This window comes from Erpetoichthys calabaricus, chromosome 1, assembly GCF_900747795.2.
Source record: "Erpetoichthys calabaricus chromosome 1, fErpCal1.3, whole genome shotgun sequence".
Classification (NCBI taxonomy): domain Eukaryota; kingdom Metazoa; phylum Chordata; class Cladistia; order Polypteriformes; family Polypteridae; genus Erpetoichthys; species Erpetoichthys calabaricus.
In genome coordinates, this window is record NC_041394.2 from 110,146,230 (window position 1) to 110,171,761 (window position 25,532).

General features: G+C 36.8%; 1 protein-coding gene across 1 annotated transcript in view; it reads right to left on the reverse strand.

Annotated features, from left to right (window-relative positions):
* The window catches only part of large1 (LARGE xylosyl- and glucuronyltransferase 1), a 518,602-nt gene that overhangs the window by 192,437 nt on the left and 300,633 nt on the right, over window positions 1-25,532 (reverse strand). The window contains exon 5 of the mRNA XM_051928585.1: window positions 582-705. Coding sequence (XP_051784545.1) covers window positions 582-705 — 124 coding nt within the window. The remainder of the gene's footprint in view (window positions 1-581; window positions 706-25,532) is intronic.

The window sequence follows — 25,532 nt, forward strand, 5'->3', positions numbered from 1 at the left end:
ACTGCTTTTTTGCATTAGCGGGAGTATTTTATACTTTGCCAGTTTGTCTTTGGCATTGCATAGAATGCATAGGAAATGTGTGAAATATTAATCGTTTCATACTTTGATGTCCAATTTTCGGCATTCTATATATTGCCTAGGCATTCTATACAATGCTTGCCTTTCATACATTGCCGGTAACATATATACCACTTCTAATACTTTGTTCACATATGTAAATAAGTTAAATGTGTGAGCCTATTAACAGTGGGGTGACAACACAATCCTTTAATGTTCAGTCCTATTTGGGGTTTAAGCTTTAGTATTCCCCAAATGCACACACAATTTTAGTTATAATATAAAATAACACTCTGCCATTGGTACATGAATTTTTTTTAACATTATTTGTTTAAAATAAATCACTCACAGAATATCTTATAAAATGGAAACATCTACTGAATTGACATGAATGGGCAAAACATTTTTATAACACCAAAGCCACAAACAGATTCTGAAGTACTGTATATGTTCTTCAGTTCTCTGAATGTGCATTACCAGCTAGGAAAAAAAAATCCCCAGAGACTTCACAGATAGCAGCTCACCTTCAGCTCATCAGCATCATAAAAGTCGACACGCACAGCGGGCACCATCCAGGTGTGGAAAAGGGATGCAAGGATCTGCTGAGCGATGGAATCAGTGATGAAGTGGAAATGAAGGGGGTTCCGCCTATAAAACACAATCACAAAAAAAAACTGCCATAAGAAGAGGATTTAGGACTTTCTCTGGCTTGCTTCATGCATTTTAAAATATGAATGTAAAAACTGTTCTTATCAGTTAATTAAATCTGCACATTTTAAGTACAGAAGAAATATGCACTTTGGTAAAAAAAAAAAAAAAACAGCAACAGTTCATTTATTTATTTATTTATTTATTTACAGCTACTTAACTTACAAAACCCAATTACACAAACAATTATTTGCTGCTATGTACAGATCATTTACTTTTATAAAGTAACAAAACACAGTAGTACAACTAAAAAGAAACTCAACGACTGCAGAGTTGGTGCTCGCCCTGGTGTGAAGGGGGATTTTAAAAACATCTCTTATAGACAGGCAGCTGCCATAAATTCAACAAAGGAGAAAAACTAAACCTGAGTCCATAACAGTGAGAAAAGTCAGTATAAAGCAACCTCCAGCAAAACATACTGCAGCAGTTTCTTAACATTACCAATTTACAATTGTGACAAATCAAACAAACTTGAACTTCAAATTACAGATGGCATAAGAGAAGAGTGCATCAGCTAGGCAACTACCAACACTCAGAATAATACTACAGAGCTCAAAATAGGAGAAACCATAAAGATTAAATAACCATATCAAGATGAAGAACCTTGTTGTTGAGACTATCTACAGCCCCAGGTCAGAAAAATTTGGAACAGTATGGAAAATACTTAGAATCTTAGTGATTCTTAAATTTACTTTGATGCCATATATATATTATATATACAGTGCATGCGGAAAGTATTCACAGCGCATCACTTTTTCCACATTTTGTTATGTTACAGCCTTATTCCAAAATGGATTAAATTCATTTTTTTCCTCAGAATTCTACACACAACACCCCATAATGACAACGTGAAAAAAGTTTACTTGAGGTTTTTGCAAATTTATTAAAAATAAAAAAATTGAGAAATCACATGTACGTAAGTATTCACAGCCTTTGCCGTGAAGCTCAAAATTGAGCTCAGGTGCATCCTGTTTCCCCTGATCGTCCATGAGATGTTTCTGCAGCTTAATTGGAGTCCACGTGTGGTAAATTCAGTTGATTGGACATGATTTGGAAAGGCACACACCTGTCTATAAAAGGTCCCACAGTTGACAGTTCATGTCAGAGCACAAACCAAGCATGAAGTCAAAGGAATTGTCTGTAGACCTCCAAGACAGGATTGTCTCAAGGCACATATCTGGGGAAGGTTACAGAAAAATTTCTGCTGCTTTGAAGGTCCCAATGAGCACAGTGGCCTCCATCATCCGTAAGTGGAAGAAGTTCGAAACCACCAGGACTCTTCCTAGAGCTGGCCGGCCATCTAAACTGAGCAACCGGAGGAGAAGGGCCTTAGTCAGGGAGCTGACCAAGAACCCGATGGTCACTCTGTCAGAGCTCCAGAGGTCCTCTGTGGAGAGAGGAGAACCTTCCAGAAGGACAACAATCTCTGCAGCAATCCACCAATCAGGCCTGTATGGTAGAGTAGCCAGACGGAAGCCACTCCTTAGGAAAAGGCACATGGCAGCCCACCTGGAGTTTGCCAAAAGGCACCTGAAGGACTCTCAGACCATGAGAAAGAAAATTCTCTGGTCTGATGTGACAAAGATTGAATTCTTTGGTGTGAATTCCAGGCGTTACGTTTGGAGGAAACCTGGCACCATCCCTACAGTGAAGCATGGTGGTGGCCGCATAATGCTGTGGGGATGTTTTTCAGTGGCAGGAACTGCTAAACTAGTCAGGAGAGAGGGAAAGATGACTGCAGCAATGTACAGAGACATCCTGAATGAAAACCTGCTCCAGAGCGCTCTTGACTTCAGACTGGGGCGACGGTTCATCTTTCAGCAGGACAACGACCCTAAGCACGCAGCCAAGATATCAAAGGAATGGCTTCAGGACAACTCTGTGAATGTCCTTGAGTGGCCCAGCCAGAGCCCAGACTTGAATCTGATTGAACATCTCTGGAGAGATCTTAAAATGGCTGTGCACCGACGCTTCCCATCCAATCTGATGGAGCTTGAGAGGTGCTGCAAAGAGGAATGGGCGAAAATGGCCAAGGATAGGTGTGCCAAGCTTGTGGCATCATATTCAAAAAGACTTGAGGCTGGAATTGCTGCCAAAGGTGCATCGACAAAGTACTGAGCAAAAGCTGTGAATACTTATGTACATGTGATTTCTCAGTTTTTTTATTTTTAATAAATTTGCAAAAACCTCAAGTAAACTTTTTTTTTTTCTGTTGTGTGCAGAATTCTGAGGAAAAAAATGAATTTAATCCATTTTGGAATAAGGCTGTAAAATAACAAAAGGTGGAAAAAGTGATGCGCTGTGAATACTTTCTGGATGCACTGTGTATATATATATATATATACGCACACGCACACACACACACATACACTAGGGGGCTTTGCCCCCTGCTCGCTTCGCTTGCCCACCCCCCTTACCCCTCCAGGGCACGCTGCGTGCTGGCCACTCTGCCACTTGCATTGTGAAGGGGAGGCTGCTGAACAGACGCTATTGAGATGCAGTTGGATCAGCTGCTGTATTGCTGCTGCTGCTTCCGAGTTGTGTATTCAGCTTGTCGCACTGCGTGTCAATCATTTAAAAGCCCGTGCAGCAGCTGTCCTTTTGTCTCACTGCCTGGTCTCGCGGTACGTTAAAGTGTCTCCGAGAAAATCACGTATCGTCTCCTTCCAAGCCTTCCATGATATTTTTTTAAAAAATAGAGATATTATATATATATTGTGGCGGACGGCTGCGCGATATTTTATAGGTCCCGCCCTCTCTGTCTTGTGTGATGCGTCAAGCGGCCTTTGAAGCATCTGCTTTGAAGCGTCGCACCGTGCCCCGCGCATGCGCACTTCACCAGAAGACACACACACACACACGGACATCTGGACGCACACAGGGATTTTATTAAAGAGGATATATATATTGTGGCACCCGGACGGGGCTCATGCCCGGCCGGGACGCCCAGGAAGACAGGAGGAGGGCTCATTCCTCCTCCAGACCGCGAGGAGGCATCCGCCCTGGTTGTATTGGGGGCCACGGGTACAGGGCTTGGAAGCAATGCCTGAAGGACCCTGGACCCCAGTACTTCTGCCACACCAGGAAGTGCTGGGGGGAAGAAGAGAGGGAACACCCGGAGTGCTTCTGGGAGGACAGCCGTTATTTCCGGCACACTGGGGCGTGTCCGCGGGATTGCCGGTGTACACCTGGAACACATCCGGGTACGGATAAAAAGGGCCGCCTCCCTTCATTCAAGGCTGGAGTCGGGTGGAAGCAGGACAAGGTTCAAGAAAAGAGAGAAGGAGGCGGTCCAAAGAGGCAGAGTGGTTGGCCTGGATTTTGGGGGAGATTGGGGTTTGTGGCACTTATGGACATTTGTACAGGTATTGTAAATAAACGTGTGTTGGGTGACATGAGCGTGTCTGCCTGTCTGTGTCCGAGCCAGTCTCCACAATATATATATATTATATACACACACACATTCATACAGAAACTATATATAGACCAAAATTTAAAAACTCAAAAGGTGGGAGTTAACTATATAAAAAAAATCCTTACTCATATTAACAAAAACAAAGCTCTTTGATTTTTGAAGATTTATTAAACAAAGAATTAATAAACAATAGCAAAAACATGACGAAAATCTACATCAAAAAGATATGTCTAAAAGATAAACTAAAAGTAAAAAAAAAATACAAAATTCATAAACTGCAACTGCAAAACCAAGCCAAAGACCAATATATCAAAAATAAGAAAAACAAACTTACAAAAGCAGAGATCTATATCCTTAATTTAAAATTCAACTACAAAATGAGAGTCAGTCAAACAACATTAGATTAAAACTAATGCTGCATTAAGGTATTCAAACTACTCAGCCCAGTATGAAGCTGAGGCTAGTCCCTCAGCTGCAACATCAGGTGGCCCTGCCTCCCTAGGTTCAACAAAAAGAGTGGAAGGTACACAACACAGAGAGCAAATACATAAGAACTACTTTGACAGCATTGCTTTCCAAAGCAAACCTATATTTCCCACATGAGTCAAAGCAGCTATGGCTCAATTTCTAGATGAATAATCATTATCTGAAAACAGAGAACATCAGGTTTCTACACAGATTAACAGGTTTGGTGTCGCTAAAAATATCTCATTACAAGAAGTATAAATGCTACATGGCATTTCTTAGAAGGAATTAAAATGGTAAGGTGAATTAATGTTTTCTAGTAATATTAGGTACCATTTTATTTTCGTTGCTTGTATGTGCAGATCAGCTCATCCAAACCTAAATGTTGTCTTCTACTATGCAAACATTATACCATTCGACAAGTGTGAATTGTAACAGTTTTGGTAGTAACTGCAACCCCTATGTTTTTTTTTGGATACCTATATTCCTTCTACAAACCTCCCTATAACATGAACATATGCTGCATACTGTATTCATATGGTACCTAGAGTCTCTTGAAACCACAATGGGGAGATGATGTTCACTAAGTCAACTTACAAAGCTCCATTTGTGTAATTATATGGTCATTTTATTGTTTTGTTTTTAAGTTCTCTGGCATGATAACAGTATTAGAATGCAACTCCACATCCTTCCCCAAAGCTAACACTGTTCAAAGATAAGACAACTCCGCAGATCTAGGAGGACATCCATACTCATATAATTCATACAGACTACATGATTAGTACACAACTGACAATATATTATGACAAAAAGAAAGGAAACTGACACCTCAAGAAACTACTAATTACAAACTCTAAAATTTTACATCAAACCAACCAGTCATGTTAATGATAGCATCACTGACATTTGGGCATTAATTTAAAAGAAAAGAATTTAAAATTCACTAGTTATTCTCTGTCTGATGGCAGTATTGTGGCAGTGATATTTCACAAGATGTACACATGGCTAAATAAAGCCATTTGGGAACCGAGCGTGTTTACATAAGGCTAGTGCTTTTCTCTGTGAGCTTCACATTATCTTAATTCATGCACCAAGTCACATGCGTGTGTTTGGGAGACCGCTTATAGGCTCTGGTGATGGTAATTACACGCTGAATCAGGGCTTGCCACTGTGTACTAATACCTTCCCTCTTCATCCTTCTGCAGAATGAAGACGGACAGTCATTCTTCTGCTGCCATAACTTCCGTCATCCACCCTCCTGAAACCTGCCCCTTCCTGCCTGGATCCCATATGACCAGAAGGTAGGCCATATTGAGTCAGTTCTACATCAGACTTCTGGCTGACAAGACGTTATTGCTATCTTTGTAAAAAGATTGATTTATTTCATTATACGGGGTCACAGATTTGCACCAAACTTTTTTCATGTCTCCTTTTCTTACAACTGATTACTAAGGAAGGTGCTGAATAAAAACAATATGCACAGTGGAGAGTGTGCATAAATGATTATACTAAGAAATTAACCATAGATAAAGACTGGGACAAATAAAGATTTTTAATAATAAGTTGGACACCTAATTAAGGATGGATATATGGGACTGCTCACACTCACAACCCAGAATCACATTTAAAAATAAATGAATAGGTAGTCTATCTCAGGGTGTTGTGGGGCAAAGCACAAAGTGCCCATGGAGCTTCACACAAGCTCAAAACTTGCACAAGTGTAACATTAAATAATCAGTCAACTTGACGGTATATCTTACAGAAATTAAAACTTACCTCTGCTTTTCAGCCACTTCAACTTTAATTAACACTTTTTTTTATAACTATCACTAATATAAAGCAGTTAAGATTAATTTTGCACATTTTAATTACAAGAAGACAATTATGGGAGACTTGGAACTGTGCAGCTATTGCTTCTGTAATCCAAAAACTCATCAACAGAAATTTAAATTTTGATCCACACAGAATGATGCCACCTAATATAAATAAATTATAATACATTTAATTACGGCAATGGAAATTTCTTTGTCTTCAACGGCTCACCTAAATACCAAAATAAGGAAAAAAGCAACAAAAGAAAAAAGGAATGAGTGATGGTGGTGTAAGTGAATGAGCCGTAAATTGAACTCTAGCTTTATCTCCAGTGTTTCCCCCATAATGCACACATGGATGACTTAATGGGTTAAAAAATGGATGGATGATAGATGCTATAAAAAGATATCCTCTGTTCAAAGAATGCTATGAACAAAAAAAAATACTGGAGTTGCAATGAGAACACTGAAAGAAGCTTGTTTTTTTTTTTTAGCTAATAGCTGTTCTATCTTTAAGGGCTGTCTTTCTCTTTGTTATATTTCTGTCTTATGTACTGTAAGTGTGCATTACTTATTTTAGGTATACTATTTATGCATTATTTCTTCTTATCTATTTTTAGTTTGTTTTTCTTTGGATAATTACTTCTTTGACAGCTTTTAAAGCACTTTAAGCTACATAGTTTGTATGAAAATGTGCTATAGAAATAAATGTCGCTGTCCCAATGTCAGATTCTGATACATATTAGAGGCTGCCAAAGTCTTCACTTCTAGATCACTTCTCTCATCGAGGAATGTCAGTTCGAATTCATAACTATTCAAATATAGCTTGAATATTTATAAATAATATCTTATTCAAAGGCTATCAATGACATTCAAAATGTAAGCAAACATTTGTTGATTTTTCCTCACACCGATTTTGAGATTGCATTACTTCAAATTAACGATACAGAACTATGATATTTCACTGATCTTTTTGCACATCACTTCCGGGATTAACCTGTTCATGTTTCCAAAAGGTTAGCCTGTCATCTTCATTAGCAAAATGAGCAGCCACCTTCTTCTTTAATACAGCTCTTCCAAACACATTTTGGGATAGATTGATCTATCCTGCTGCTTTTTTCTTGACTGTATTCTTGTAGTAATAACAAATGATTTTTAGACAATTCTACAGCATTGTGAAGTTGCTTTTGAACATTAAGTTCCTGACTTACTGCTGTTTTATTCTATAAAATCTGAAATTCTTTTCTCATTGTAAGCAATAAAAAATACAGTAAGTGCCATATTTTAGATTTTACTGTTGTTATTACAACAAATCTCCAGTTTAAAGAGCCTTAAGGATCTTTAAACTGAAGATTACAATGTTGGCAATGCTCATTTAAGTCTCCTCGGCCAACATGCAGTTTAGTCTGCCACTGATTTGACACCTGAAACAATGAGGCATAACAAAGCGGTAATAGTCAAGTCATCTGTACTGTATTATATTTTTGCTTCAAATATAAATGCGCAAAAAGAGAAACTCAGTTTAGCTTAGTCCCATATATCATTCCCTGTCCAATTGCTATAACCTGTAACACTGAAATGGATTGCCACGCTGCACAGTACCATGTCATATTGTGTATACCCCAGTTGTCTGGTCTTCTCCCACCTTAACAGGATGAAATGGCTGCAAAAATTTGACCACATTGTGTTCATACAATACATGGACCAGATTGATTAAATCAAGCCAGATGTGAAATTTTACGATGACCAGTCATACGATTACAGCAATATTTGAAATTAGTCCTGATACATAATCTATTACCATTTACACTTTAAATATTATTTAAACTAGGACTAATTATATCTAAGTGCAGTTTTTCCTCACAGCTGTTATAATTCTGAACATTTGGATGTAATCAATTTGTTTAATTACTTAAATTTTGGTATATTTTATTTCAACTTGTTTATTAATATGATTGCTATTTCTTCAATGCCATTTTCTGCTTTGTTTTCTGTCTGCCACATTCTCATAGCTGAAGCCCAGTTGTTTACAGACCATCACTTTGACCATTGACAGTCACATTACACGGAAATCATGTAACACACTTGATCATCATGCTTTGCCTATATAAGATGCCGTTCATGTTTGGTGTGATTTGCTTCCCTGTTTTTCTGAAACCTGGATATTTATTGATCATGGGTTCTGCCTGTCCCTTTTGATCTCTCTTTCATTTTCTAACCATTTATTTTTGTCTATGATAAGGTTCACACTTAGGCTTGAATTAACAACTGCTACTCTGCTGAATGGGCACAAGATTGCCCTGTGATTATTCTTCGTACCTCCTAACAGAACATAAAGTTAGTTCTAATCATGTTGTTTTATGGGACTAGTGTGTCTGTTTTCATTTTAGACTTCTCTAATTTTGTTGACATCCCTTTTGAATCTTCTACATCTTGCAGTCCCTTGCTCGAGTATAGTGGGCTGATGAGGAAAGTGAACTGAATCAACTATCACAGGCCACCTACACCATGAAGGGGTAAACAACAACTTGTTAAGTATTAGAATGAATTCTGCAGGCTTCGACCTCTAAATTACATGACTACTATCACTCAAAAGCAAACCACTATTGCTCGGAAACAAAAGGTACTGTATATACTTAAAGATTTGCTATCAAAATAAGAAGCAGAATTGAACTCACAAATATACAGTTTCTATGCCCAGCTAAGATACAGTACACCCTTTTAATTCTGCATCAAGTTCATGTTCAATCATTTTGTAACATGTGTAACTTTAATATTTTAAACACTTCAGGTAAACCTCAAACTAACAAATTATAAATGAGTGACATCAATGATTCAGTACCAGCTAACTTTCAAAAAATGGATCCCAGGGCTAAGGACACCTGACAAAATTAAATAACCACTTGAGTAAATAAGCGGAAAAAGGTCATTTGAAATCAGGCTCTTCTACACAGGTATGGTCATTAAGAAAATTAAATGATTAACATGCCATCATGCCAAAGGTCAATTATAAACATATTTGGCAGAGACAGTTTCTTGTTATTTGTGTAGCATTGCAAAAAGAAGATATCTTGAGGAAGGAGCAGGACCTTGAGTAACAAAAGTTGTGTTAAAAAGTTGATGTTTCACAAGGAACAGTAGCTAAGGTGATGGAAACAACAAAGAAGACATCATCAGCTGGGTAAACTGTAGAAGGCGGCACAAATTTCTTGAATGTGATGGTCATGCACTGCAAGGATCAGCAACTCTAAATTGTTTGATTACTAATGACAATCAAAAGTGGGAGTTGGATGTTTCATCAAAAGCAGCCCACTACTGGCTTTACTACAAGGTACACTGTGGTTGAATTGTGCTTTATTTCCCCTATGGAACAGCAAGATATAGACCATAAGCTGTGATGTTCTAAATCGTTAAAACAGACTCATCCATACAAGAGACTTCAAAGGAAAACTCCACTAAAAATGATGATTTTTATACGTTATTTACTTCATGTAGTTTTTAGAAGTGCTTATGAAAAATGTTTTAGTGGAAAAAATGGCATAGCAAAGTTTCTGGGGGAACGGAACCCAATAGTGACCAAAGCTGCACAACGGTAAACAATATATAAAACATCCATGGAAAAAAGAAAGAAAAATTTCACATTACTTGTATCACATAATCCAAATGTCCTTTATCCAGTCATATGTCTAAAACACACAAAACACATGATTTTTCTGCAAATATCTAGTTAAACAGGAATAAACAGTGCAAATCATACAAAGGAAACTAAAGCATCATGGGAAAGACTTTTTGAATTGAAGACCCACCTCTTCTGCTCATTTGTTGGTTAAGAGTCTTGTTTGTTGAAATTAACAACTGGAATGCACTGTATTAATTCTCTTCATAATTTTAAACACTTTCATCATGTCACCTCTTAATCAATGTTTGCTTAAACCAAAAATGTTCAGCTCCTTCTCGCATAGCTTATACCTACCTTTCAGTCCCAGAATCAGCAAACTTTGTCTTTCTCTGGACATTCTCTAGCACTGCTACTTCTTTTTTGTAATGTGGAGATCAAAACTGGACACAGTACCCCAGGTGAGGCCTCACTAGTGTGTTATGAAACAGAAGCATAACATCTCTTGATATGTAACCACACACCATACTATTTTACTTAATATCTCATTAGCCTTCTTGACGTAGATAGTTACGAGTCCACTACAACTCCGCGATCTTTCTGTGAAAGTGGTACTTTCAAATTTCAAACCTCTCACTGTGTAACCAAATCTAACATTTCTACCTTCTCCTTCTTCAGCTAAAATGCTTGGTCAATTTTGAGCATGTCCTGTTTTACTTCACAGGACTGTTTTCTCGAAGGGGTTTATTTACAGTAATAATATTATAGCAAAAATACATGTGTTTGAGATGTTGTGAACATCCAACTGGATGACTTTACATGTGGATTATACAACACAAATAAAGTAAGAGTTTTAAAAATGGACGTTTTTGATACTGCACCACAGATTCAGAATCTTTAGAAGACTAGAACCACCAGCAAAGAATCAAATATCAAAAATATCATATTCATGATCAGCAACCTCAAAATAGCATAAACAGTGCTCCACATACCTATATTACCAATCTCTATTTTCTGAAGTTTTGTGAAAAGAAGTAACTTTCAGCCCATGTATCCAAATTAAGGGGTGAACTTTTTTGGCTGGTGGATGTTGCATGCACAATTTCACGTCCATCATGACCATTTTTGCTGTTGGCTTACTCTTTATTATAAGGTTGTAAATTACTACACAAAATATGGTCCAACAATGTCCCAAGATTATGGTTTGGAATTCCAGGTCTAGAGCATTACAAATAGATGGGAACCCCAAAAAGTTCAGCATCTTGCATAACCAGACATCAAGATGAGCCTCCCCATCTCTATAAGGAAGAATCCAGACATCATCAGAAATCATCAACACATTAGCAAATTTCAAAACCTCACATATGTTGCTATTTTTAAATTGTAGCCAATGACCTAAAAGGTGTATATTTGTCTTAGAAGGAGATATAATTACATGAAAAAGTGGCGCATTATTAATGTATTTCATTTGGAATTTAAAATTAAAAAATGAATGTTTCTCATAGAAAAAGCTGATAACTTCCATTTAGGAGAGAACTGATGCATTTAACTTCCTATGAAATAACCCAGAAAATTTTTATTATAGGAAAGAGAATCAGTAGAAAGGAGCATATTTTACACTAAAGATTTATAGCTGACATATAATTTATATACTTTTTTTCACCTTTATACTTTGTTTCATCTTCTGATAATAGAGAAATGCATTGTAGGTCACTAAGAGTGGGAACAACATAACATGTACTCGTACTTCCCTTAGATAAGCAGAAAGAACAAGCAGGAGAACACGAAATAATGACAGGAAGGGAAGTCCAGATAGCTCACTTGGTAGAGTATGGGTCTTTTAACTTCACAGTTTCCCTCCTAGATTTTGCTGAGGCAGGTTTTTTTTTTTTTTTTTTTTTTTTTAAACCTTTAAAACAAGGGCTATTTTGATTTTTTTTTTACCATTATTACTATCTATACAGTTGTTCTGTTCAGACCTTTTATTTTATGAGAAACCTATTAGTATTATTTTTATTGCTCTTCAGGGACATGGGTTTTATATGTGCCCTAGGGGATATGTAGTCTGTGTGTGTGTGTGCGTGTGTGTGCATGTGTGTGTGTGTGTGTGTGTATGTGTGGGTGCGTGTGTGGGTGTGTATTTGTGGTGTCTCTCTCTTGCGCGCTGTCTTGTTCGCTCTCTCTCTCTCGCTGCACAGAGAATGCACAGGGAGAGACTGAACATGTGTGGAAATCATCGGTGCACACAAACCAAAAGGGAAACTGGCTTGTTCATATACCGAGTGTGTGGTCGTGAACAAATGGAAAAGTTTGGCAAACTTTTTGGTTGTAATCCGATTTGTACGTGTTCAGAGACGTTTGTGAACCGAGGTTCTACTGTGTGTATATATATATATATATATATACATATATATATATATATATATATATATATATATTATATATATAAGTAAATTTTACTATAGATCATGATTAGGTTTTGTGGGAAGTCATTTGGTATTTTCTATGCTTTAAACGCTATTTTTTTAGGTCAATGCTGTTTTGAGAGCCATCATTGGCACCACTTCCTGCTAGGGGTTCCGCTTCTAGGATTATGATCTGCGGATAATCACTGCAATGGGATAAAAGTCAGCTAAGGATTCTTTTTCTTATCCAATCTGCAGATACAAATCATTTAAAAGAAACGTTTTTTTATTGTTTTTCTCATGCATTTTTTTTTTGTTTGACCTCTTTGCTGTTTTTTTCTAATTCGATTCTTGTAACTCATTAGGATTTGTTTGCTAGGTTTATTTTTTGTTTCAGTTTTAACGTGCTTGTACCAGTTTAGCTTAGTAAATAAATCACTCGTCTGTTTTTCATCAGGATGCTCTAGCTCTACATATACTTGTAAAGAGGCATGCAATGATGATCACTGTAAAAAGGTACTATATTAAATAAATGTTGTTTGTTTGCTACCGTGTATACACAGGGTTCAGAACACAAAATATCTGTGATATTTTGCAAGTGTATTTTTGTTTTAGTAGCAGTCTTTTATTAGTAGGATTATCTTTCTGAAACCTTATTTCAGTTCATTTCATTTTTGAAAGAGTAAATTTTTTCCCCCCATCTTGTTTTTCATTGATTACGCAGCACTTTCTGGATGCATCAGATGAATGCAATCATCATGTTACTGATGACAATATAAATATGGTGGCATTGTCAGTATGAACTATCCCTTGGTGTATAAAAACTCTTTCGTAAAGATCTTTACAAGTACAACCTAGTGCTAGGTTTGGTTTTGATGTGAATTTCAGTTTTTGACTTTCAATTCTTAGGTTTTTGGTTGTCAGTTTCTATCAGCCCCCAGGTTTCTGATCTTTTGCCTGTCCTGACTTTATATTACTTGTTTTGCATCTCCCAGTTTCTTTTGACCACTTACAATGATACTTGGCATGCCATACCTTAACAATACCTTTGAGAAAAAACCTGATTTCTTTTACCATTAATATTAAATAACTACAGCCCTCTTTCCATGACTGCAGCTAAAGGTATAAGGCAGAAAGGGATACCAGCTCATCCCACACACTTATTTGTATCAGGCCAATCTGAACACAGGCTGTGGAGCTGTAGTGCTAACCACTGTGCCACTATGTAGTCCATGACAGAACTGATCGTGCCTTGAATAAGACGCAAGCAGCAAGTTCATATGATGAGGGTTACCTCAATCTGCAATAAAACAGAAATCCACATGGGATATTAAAAATTAGCAACAACAGTTTGCTTTTCTGGTGGAACAGTAAAAACTCCCACAAGAAAAAATATAAACGGCTAAATGACAAAAATTTACTTCCCCATTAGCTGTCAAATCACATCTTCCACAACCAGTTATTTCAAAAATAGATGTACAAAGTGGGTAGCGGTGGGGATCCAACTCTTAATGTGCTAAGAAACCAATTTAAACACAAAACTGAACAACTCAGCATATAATTAATACCTTCCACAGTTTAATAAACTTAATTATATGCCATGTATAAAATGATTAAGTGAGTGCCAGTCTTCAGTTTTCTGAAGCTCAGCGTATGCGATTTTAACATGGTGAACACACACCACAGAAACAGTTTTCATGGATCACAGAATCACTGATGAACACGAGTGAATTTACCAGGAAGGTTTCCATATTGAAAATTAACCCACTCAAGTAAAGCTGCATTATGATTTGAGTGTTAAATGAATTTATAAAACATGAAAAAGAGTAGAAACAAAAAGTTAATCAGGAAGATAATAAGAAAATAATATTCTTTAATCATAATATTTCTAAATGATAATTAAAGCACGATTAATTACATGATTTTGAGCAATATGGCAAAAATCTATTTATGTAACTCCCACTTTTCTGTTATCTAATGTCATGTCATGTATGATACGGTATATAGCTGACAAAAGGCTGTGAGTAGCAAAGGCACCATCAAAGTGGTCTATCGAAGTGTTCAGGGCGCTGTTGTTCTTTATGGGAGCCATACGCCTTACGGCACTATAAGCTTTTAGAGAGTTCTGCCATTGGTCCCAAAAGTGCTTTATTTGACTTTAGCCTGAATGTAAGGACTCTGAGATAGAGGTACCAATGTCTCTAGTCCTTAAGAGAGTTTGAGGCAAGGGCTTAAGAAAAGGACAGACCGCAGTCAAACGTGTGAAAGACACACACGTGGTCAAGAAGAAAGTTTTTTGGTAGTTCTGAGGTGTAAAGCTACCCACCAGTTGGAAGAAAAAAAAAGACCTATATTGAGAGACTCATAGTCGCAGAAGGATTTTTAAGACAAAACTTCAGTTTTCTAAGGTTATCTTGAGTACAGAAGGCAACTAAGAGAGCACCCTTTTTGGTACACTTGGTACAGTTGAACCATAAGGTGAGATCGGTCACATGCCTAATGCTATCCAGAGGGCATTATACTATATTATTAGCAAATCTACACTAAGATTCATGCAGCACATACCATGAAACTGCTAGAACAAAACATTGCAATTTCTCACTTAAACATTGTTATATCATGATGGTTCCTTTCCATAGAAGCAATTTTATAAACCTTTTACAAATTGACTTCAACAGTAACTAAGGATACAATTCCAGTACCTTCTACCTGGGTGTTCCTGTAAAGCCCTAAAGGAAAAAGAAAATAATGCTAGACACAGGAAATAATGTTACAACTAAAATGGGTGCTAATAGTTTATTCATACATCTAATGGCTTTCTGTCCCCACAAAGGAAGACTTCATTTGCGCACATTTTTATCACCTTAAATCTGTTTGACACTATTGCTTAGAGTTTGGACCCACGCCTTAGCTCACTGCAGTCTTCTTATATATCTCTCTATTATAATAAAAAAAGTACTGGGACGAGAAGTGACTTTTTTCAGAGAGACACTTTCACGCCCCGCAAGACAAGTCTTTGTGCCAAGAGATTTAACCATGCCCGGGGCCGGAAATAAAAGACAAAGAGTAGATGACAAACTAGAACATCATAAAGAATTCAAAAACACTGGCGCGATACACATGCAGAGCAGGTTAGAGATAATGAAAGTACTAAAATTTGAAAGTCTCAAAAAAAAATTATAGTAAAGATCGCATTAGCGCAAGCAAATGGAAATTATTACTCGGTGAAATAACAGAACAGCAAAAAGAGATTACATATATTGTTCGGATTTAAACTTTAAATTGGAGACTTGTAGATCGTCTAATTCATGTTGCCATCAGGGAAAAGTGGTGTTTCTTCCCAATGAAGAGGCGTATCCATGAGAATTAAAAGATTTGTTGTTTGGTGAAAGTGAAATCCACATACGCTGTCACTCCTGGGTCATACTGTAGAGTTGCACAGATACACAGGAGATTTTAGAGACTGAAATTTTATTCAAACACTTCAAACAAACATAAGTCTCTTTCAGGAGTGAATCGAGCTCCATGTGTATTTGGAGGGGACAGTTCCACCTCTCAATTAAAAGAATAGAAAATCTTCCTCTTCGCCTCGGGAGCAGGACCCCCAACAGGAGCAGAGGATGTCTGGGGGAGAAGAGAGACAAGGCAGCAAGGCAAAAGGACAGCTGCTGTACAGGCTTTTAAATGTTCGAAGCACTGAGCGAGATGCAGATCACATGTCACGTCGGCAGCAGCAGCAAGCCAGCTGCTGATCAAGCAAAGAGGAGGTAAAAAAAATGTATTTGTTTCTCATTGTATCACCGTTTAAGAGAGGGTTTTGGAGGAGCGACCGCATCTCCTCGGGGATCGTTCAGCCCTCCTCTTCACAACGTGAGCAGCAAAGACGTGAAGTGGCTGGCACGTAGCGCAGGCAGGGGAGGTTGGTGAGTGAAGCAAGCAGGGGGCAAAGCCCCCCTAGTCTTATTAAAGGTCAAAATGCCTACAAAAAGAATAATGACACTTGAATGACCAAATATCAAATCAACCAATAAAACACCTTATTGGTAGATGAAATCTCCCTTTTTTCATCTAAGCGTACTGACAATTCAGCAACAATTATATCAATAATGCCACTTTTCCAACGGCCAGTAAGAACTACTTGAAACACACAATCTTCTCAATTCAATTTTTTTCTAAATGCTTTTGTAAGCAATCATGAACATTCACAGGTCAGTTGTTTCCTGCTTTGTGTGGAGCCTGAACCAACCTGGACATGTCTCATTGTGGCCACGTTGATGCTACAGTCACAGATTACTTTTAGTCTGTGTCATCATGTAAAGGTCAAGCCTGTTCTCAAAGCCCTATTATTTTGTGGAGAGTTTATAAAGTGTCAGGATTTGTTTCAATTTGTACAATAGTTGCTTTTTATTCAAAATGGTGAAATATGTGTAGTGGACAGCAAACAAATGTTGCATACACATACAGTTTGACAGACAGGACAGAGGAGCTTCCCAGAGGGAAGTCTCATGTAAATGTCCTTCAAACCAGGAGCTACCAGTGACATCATTCACACAGAACAATTCTATCGAAAGTGGCCAAGCTGTGACACACCTTTTACCTCATTCAATAATATTAAATAAAAAAAAGCCAACCAGGTTGGCTAAAACTGGCATTTGTGGTGCCATTCAAGGAGATTTGATGCATACTTGAAACCTTTAGTATTCTTTTTATTTTCACAAAGCAATGAGAGCTTACCTTTACCTCTCTCTTGTGTGGACCCAGCAACAAAACAACAGCAGCCTTGTTTTTCTGCCAGAACACTGACCACAGATTCAAGTGATCACAACAAACTGGGAGGATGAGACATCACAAGTGGGAACTCCAAAAACTGCCATAGCACCTGAATGTACCCACAAGTACAAACACCTACTGAAAATGTTCAATATGACTTGAAAACTTTGATCTCTAGTAAATTATACTGGCAGAAAGATGCAAACCCTCAAGCATGGAGATTTTTTTTTTAAAAAAACAGCAATTTCCTTCATATTTATTATCTTGGTTAAATACACAAATATATAGTATTATGGTTTAATGAACTCAGTCAAGTAAAATTAGACCATCAGCCTGCTTTTGTTTCCTGCTATAGAAGCAAAAATGCCACTAATAAACATTTCTGATTGCTTTCACTAGTTTTTCCAGATTTTCCCTCCCACACCTAAGTATTTATTCTAGGAGACAGCTCCTTAATAGCTGTAAAAATGGAGCTACAAACCATTAGAAGAATGCTGTTTGGTAATAAGGTAAGGTCATTATGCTTAGGCACGCAATCAAATTCAAATCATGCATTTAAAATTTTTACCAGACAGTTGTTCTACCAATTATTATCATATAAATATAATCAGACACCAATATTGTCAAATTTTAATCTATACTTTTGATGGAAAAATATTTTAATTAGTTTGCCATGAAGAAATACATTCATACTTTTGTATTGTTGTATGATATGAAATATTTCACAGCCACACCATACTGTGTACTAGACACAATCAGTTACTACACCATATAATAACCACTCTGAACATATGTTATGCATGACACATGACCAAATCTACACCAAAAAGCTGACCTGGAGCTGTGTCTATCACACACTCTCTGGAGTTCGTTGGGTTCTCAAGGTAATTTTTTTTTTTTTTTTTGCATCAAGATACTGTTTTGTGAGCCTTTTGTCAGTTTCTGGTTCACAACACACCTCTGTCAGCTATAAGGCAGTATGATAATCTTTATTAATTTTGCAATGTAAAACCGAGCATTGAAAACTACAGATATATGAATTAAATACCTATAGGCAGTATTATCAGGGGTACCCCTAAAGGACATATTGCAATCCTAAGAAATTATTCTCCTATCACAAATTTCCATATAAGTTCTCCTGAAGGTTGCGCCTGCTTCATCTTCCTCTCACTGCCAGAGGCAGTTAAGATTATCAGCTGTATATAAAACAAGCAGCTTGTAAAATGATTTTTCATACTGCAGAAATCACTTAATATATAATTTTTAGCTGCCTCAAAACACTAGCATCCTGGGTCCAAGTTCCAGTCGGAGTACTGCATATGGGCAGTTTTCTCTGGGTACTCTAATATCCTTCACATCCCAAGGACATGTAGATTACAATAAACTGACTGGAGATTCTAAATTGTCCCTATGCCACATACCCCATGCAAAAGTAGCTACTGCCTTATCTTCAACATTGCCTGGATAGGATACAGCTCCTTTATTAAAATAAGAAACAACGTAAAAAAAAAAAAAGAAAATGAATGATTTATAGAAATAAACACTTACATACTGTGCAGAATAATGGCCAGATTATTGAAAATACATTTTTAAAAGTACTTGCTGATGAAGATATGGGAAAAAAAATTGTACGATCAAAGGTGCACAATTCTTATAAAGTAATTTAGAAATACATACGTGTATTGTATCATATACCTTCAGAGGATTAAATTGTAGACATACAAGTACACATAGATACAGTACATTGACTTTTGATTATATTTAACTAAAGAGATCTTTTTATGTACTGTTGCCAAAATATACTGATGTGTAAGGTCTCCCATCTTATACCTCATGAAAAGCACTACATAAGGATAAGCTGAATTAAACGCAGAAGCATATAAGCAGCCTGTCATGGGACATAACTCGTTTCATTCACCCACTAAGTGTGCCTTCATGTCTACACCAAAACTCTTTACAAACGGAAATATGCTTGTGCTCAAACACTGATAAGCAAGGCACTCTGTTTGAAGGTATTGTGCTGACAGGCAGTGTTCAAGGTATGTAAAATTAACAAGCAGCATGGAAAATCACAAGTTAAGAGCAATTTAGGAGTGGGTGTGAATTAGAAAAATGAACCACATATAATTAAATCAAATCAGTACACTGTATTTTTCTTCATGGTTTTAAAATTATAATAACAACCTGCTGCATGGTCATTGACTGTATACTGTCTAAAAGTAATACTTATTTCTCAAAAAAAAATTTTCATTTGTATTTCATCTCCTATTTATCCTCAATAAAAAACAAAACTATTAGGTTTTTGGTTTGATCTATACCGAAGAAAGTACTTTTAGATTTTGTCAGTTTGTTAATTTAAACATGCTGCCATTGAAGTGTAATATGCTCACAAAGCAGAACAAAAACGTACAGAAAAAGCATACAATTATCTCATCATCAGCTCAATATTTTGCATAGCCATTCCATGTAATCATGAGGACACATATACAAAAACTTCATATTAAACACACATATAATGCTGTTTCTCCTTGAAAACTATTGTCATTATTTTCTGCAGTGCCTGTGCTTCCTTTAAAGACACTGAGATGTACTGAAAGCACAAGATCGAGCAGAGGGTAGCAAAGCAGGCAGTGATTAGCGGTAATGCTTGCCAACTACAGACGTCAAAGCCATCCTGGCCTGGGCAACTATTAATGTGGAGTTTGGGCATCCCCGTGTCTTCTTACTACTCCAGAATTAAGTAGGATTAAACATGCCAGTCTTCTCTACTAAAGACTGCGTTTAGACAGCTGTTTAGGAGAAAAACAAAAATCATAGTTTCATTTATTTATTGCTTTAAAATTAAGAAAGCAGTAATGTTCCTAAAAGTACATTACAGTGTCATAGGCATAAATATTTTCCTTCATGGTAACCCAAAAATGGCAGAAAAATGTTTAATTCTGTGTAATGTTTAAATTTTTAAATGTTTACAATTAGATAAAAGATTATTAGTTTTGGATTGTGCTTTGAGTTGATCCGTTCGATTATTCTTCCTAAATACTGTATAATAATAGCATGTGCTTTTGTAGTGACTTAGGCATCTAAGTATTTTGGTTTCAGGGTGGATTCAAGGAATTACCTAGTATTCAAAATATAACTGAAAAATTAACATAACCTACTGTCCTTTCTTTTGCAATATTTCAAGTAGAAGTTCCATGTATGTAGTTCACACGGTAGAGAGCCTGCCAAGCACTTTGATGATAGAAAAAAAATACAGTGAAATTGTACACAAAAGTATTATTTAAAAAATAAATTCTAAGTTACACAGCATTATTACATTATTTGATCTTGTTTGAATATCACTCTGTAGCCCTGTGTTAAACTGAAGTTCTATACAGGGCTGTACCTAGTGCTGCTGGAGCAGGCTCTGGTCCATCATGACCCTATAATGAACATAGTGGGTGTGAGAGTGCCATGGTATGGCATGAGCCTATAAATTGTGGGTGTACACTGCAATGAACTGATGCCCTGCCCAGGGCTGTTTCCTGCCCTGAAGTGTGTGTTGTTAGGATAGGTTTCACAAAACCCCAAAAATTGACACCAAGAAATTATTCAGCCAGCTTCAGAATATTATGATATTTTATGCATTGTCCAAGGAGCTGTATGGCGGTGCAGTGATTAGCACAGAATTGTATTTGAATTTCAGCCAGGATGTTGCCGGTGTATAATCTGCATGTTCTACTCATATCGGCATGGGGTTTCCTCCAAGTATGCCAGTATACAGGGCCATCTTAAAGAAAGGGCACTGGTCAGGAGCCCCAGGAGCATAGGAGACCATGATGTTTCTAATGCCTGTGTAATGTTTTGTTTTGCTATCAAAACAGGGGCCACCACACACTACTTTGCCCAAGGGCCTATGATGCTATTAAGACGGCCCTGCCAGTACACCTCTGTCACCTCACTGTGCATTAAATGATAACTTAAAATGGCCTAGTATGATTGAGTGTAGGTATGCAACCTGTGGTGGACCATAACTGCCGAGAAAGGCAACCGCCTTCTAAAATCCTGAACTGGACAAGCAGACTAGAAAATGGATGGATATGATTAAACACAGCATGAAGCTGCAAAGAACCACTGCATTGAAATCTCTCTATTATATAAAAAAAATCCTTCGACGCAACAAGACTTTCTGGAGACGAGACTTTTTCCTTGAGATTTTTTCAAGTCACACACTCAAATCAAACATTTTCAAACTAGACCTCAGTCCTCTCAACTCTCATTCGTGTGAATGCTTTTGTCAGACACACTTCCTGCACTCTCAGCTCTTAGACATTTTAAAGTTTTCCTCACTTTAAATTCACAATTAAAAAAGACATATTATGTCTAAATCTTATTGAAGAATTTCATCACGAAGGGTTATCAACATAAAAAATGAGTACATGCACATGGAAAAACAAAAAAGTCAAAATGAATTAATGCCAAAAATGTCGATCGGTTACACATCAAAAATTGGTTAAATGTGTCCAAAAACGTTGAACGGTTATACGGCAAATTGGTTAAATGTGTATCAATAGACTATGCTGAAACAGTTGGTGGTGATCGTGCGGAAGATGAAAACATCAACTTACAAGATCCCAAAGAATGTACTGTATAACCATTAACAAGGTCTGGCCTTCCTCCGCATGAATTACTGTAGAAAGAGGGATGTATCCAAGAAAGGTAATGTAATACATCTTCCACAGATGACATTAGACAACAAAGGAGATCTTGATATGCCATTCATATTAAAAAGTTAACAGTTTCCCATTAGAATAGCTTTTGCAAAGACAATTAACAAATCTCAGAGCCAAACATTCAAAAAAGTCATTTTATTTAATAGAGTGAAAGAAATGAAATTTAATCACAGGCAGTTATACTTTTGCATTGATGAATATGTAACAATTCCCATGAAAATAAAAATCTGTTTAAATTGTACATCTGCATCCCCATACGCGAGCGGCAGAACCACAAAGAGGCTAGCGCGTAGCGCAGGCTGGGGGGTTGGCGAGCGAAGCCCCCTAGTGTTAATTAATAATTAACTGTAAAGAAATATCCAAAGGAATCTAGTGAGTTTCCTCAGTATCAAACAAACTCTGTGTATACTCTAATGCATACAAACTAATACACGTCCTACATAGAGCAGCTTACGCTATCTATAAAGCATAATCATACCCCCATATTCAAATGTTGATTGCATTGCAGCTACTTAGACACAAGAGATATATGAAAAGAAATGCAACCAGAGGATTTGTGGATCTGTCAAAATGACAATATGGAAACAATGAAAGTTTGAGGACAGAAGCTAGGCATTCCATGACTAACTGGAAGACATACACCATGAGACAGCTACTTTCTTTAGACTCACATTAAAAAGTGCAACCAAATACCACGAGCAGCAATGTACACTAGGGAAATTATTTCTGTTTATTCAATGCTATTTTTAGAAATATTCAGTTGAATAGGTAGGCAACAAAACAGTAGGCTAAATGAGATACTCAAACCATCTGTTTATTTAGTCATCTTGCCAGTCCTCTAGGACAAACATATTAAACAGACATTGCACACCACTATATTATGTCTATATATGAATATGTGTAAACATTGTGAGAACTTAACTGTAACATAAGTTGGTACAACATTCTGTTACTTACTTGATTGTAAATATTGATATCTGTAATTTTTAGTTAATATGAAACTGCTTTAATTTATCATGCTTTATTTTTGAAAGTCTTATTCATTTTATTTATTAATTAGCCATTTTTTATGCGGCTTATATTAAATGTAATAAACCTTCCCATGTTTGTAACCACCATAAATGATTACCAAAGATAAACATGGGAATACTTTAAAATTCTTCTCAGAAAACATGCATTTTCTTTAAGAAACTTCACATTTCACTCTTATTGTTAAAATCAGAACCACAGTTTGAAAGCAGATATAAACTGAATCACCTCACAAGATAAACTGAAAAGAAAAAAACATTATACAGGGTGTCTTTGTGGATTCTATATCAGCCTCGGCGTCACCATTCTTGGAATGGACACTGCTTGGGGCTGGCAGGTCATCCTTGTGCCTAGTGGGTTATCCATGCTGGGAATTCTATTTCTTCTCACATCTTAAAGACTTAAAGGTGACCAATTAATGATATAAATGTATTTATGAGTAAGAAGATGGTTTGCATCAGTATACAGGTAGAGTGGTGGCTCTGAGGCTAGGGATCTGCACTGGCAGAAGGTTCGGAAGAATCGGAAGGTTGCCGGTTCGAATCCCATAAATGCCAAAAAAGGGACTCTGCTCTGTTGGGCCCTTAAGCAAGGCCCTTTACCTGCAATTGCTGAGCGCTTTCAGTAGTGAGAAAAAGCTCTATATAAATGCAAAGAATTATTACAGGAGACCTATGTAGGTTTGGATACTGAATTGTGCTACTTTTACAATAAAATTCAGCAATTTAAACCCAAATAAACAAAAATCACAATCCGATTTTTTTTTCTTTCATTCTCTTCATATACACACAGATTTTCCTCCCAAATCCAAAATAATGCAGCCTCAACTAGCTGCTTACTTTAAATAGGCAAAATGTGAGTGTGGATGTGTATGACAGACTACAAACCCGTGCAGGTTTGGTTCCTGACCCACCCTTATAGATTCTGGAACAGGCTCCAGCTCAAAATGGGCATGTCAGAAAAGAGCTATGGTGACCTGTAGACTGCGGAAAGGGAATCACTGGATGAGATATGTTTGTCTGAAAATATATATATTCTACTGTAAATCATATGGATCTAACATTCTCAGACCAGCTAAATGCAAATCAGGGTTGCTGAGGGACCAGGATTATCATGGCAGCACTAGGCAGAAGGCATTAAAAAAAAACTTGGATAGACCACTAGTCTCTCGCAGGGTCTGTTCACATATACATCCACACTCATGCTCAGGCCTATTTGGAATTGCCTAACCCTTCAGAACTTTAAGAGGAATTTGCTAACTCCACATGAACAACATACGGTTGTGGGAATCCATCCCAGGATGCAGAATCCATGAAGTGGCTGCACTACTCACTACACCACCATGCTGCTCATTAACAGACATTCTAGGTGTTTCATAGAAGTACTTTCTTTAATACTTTGAAATTCATGGTTTTGAAAAGAACATTAATCCTTTGGAACTGTTGTAGACGATAAACCAAGTACTCCCAGTTTGTTTTTTGAACTTGTTGAAACTTTCAAAGTTGGAAAAAGAAAATCTCAAATTAAAAATTACAGCAAGCATTTTATGTACCCTAAAATTGAAATTCCTTGCTACCTAACAGCACAAGATTAATAATTAAAAGGTTCTATGATTTTGCTATGTAGGCAATTGTGATAACTGGCAAAGCTGCAGCACAAAATGTTTTATGATGTAGTTTTGTAATTTAATTTAATATATTTTTGTCTTATTAACTTATTACTTTACACTGGTTATTTTCAAATTTGGACTTCTGAAATGCTGTATATGGTTATCAAACATATTGATTATATATTTACAATCTGAATTCTTAATGTCAAACGAAATATAAATCAAGTTAAACTGTAATATATACAGTCAACCTGAAGAAGATTGAGTCAATTTTTAAATATATATAGTCAAAGGGGTCTTAGTGATACTGAATACAAGAGGTGAGAAAAAAGATTATCTTGAAGTTTCAATATTACAGTGAAGTTTAATGAAACATGTATATGATTTTATTGTCATGTTAATATCAAGTACTTCAGTACACTTGGATTGCGTATCCAACTCCAGCTGAGAAAAGTGCTTGAAGGCTGATTTGTACTGAACTTTACAACAGTCAAACTGATGTAATCTAAGAGAAAACAGAGACGCAAGGAATCTCAGCTGACACGGCTACTCGCATTCAGCTACAGTTTTCACAAACTCCTCCAGATGCTTTGTTTTCTCCCCTTTTGTCTGGTAAAAGTTCCCCTTTGCTGAGGTGTAATGAAGTTCAACAAGCCAAATAAATTAAGTCTAACATATGCACTACATACATACATACACACGAGCGCACACACACACACACACCCACACACCCAAACATGCACACATATGGTTTGTGAATTGGACAGGTTATCTCTTTCTGTAAGAAATGAATTATGGATATTTTATCTGCCAGGCAGTGCACTGGAAAAGTTTAGAGATCATAAAAAAAAAAGCCTAGATGCATTATTGACTTATGTGATTAGAATTGGAATGAACCACCACAGACCAGAACAAAAACACTGATAACATTTCTA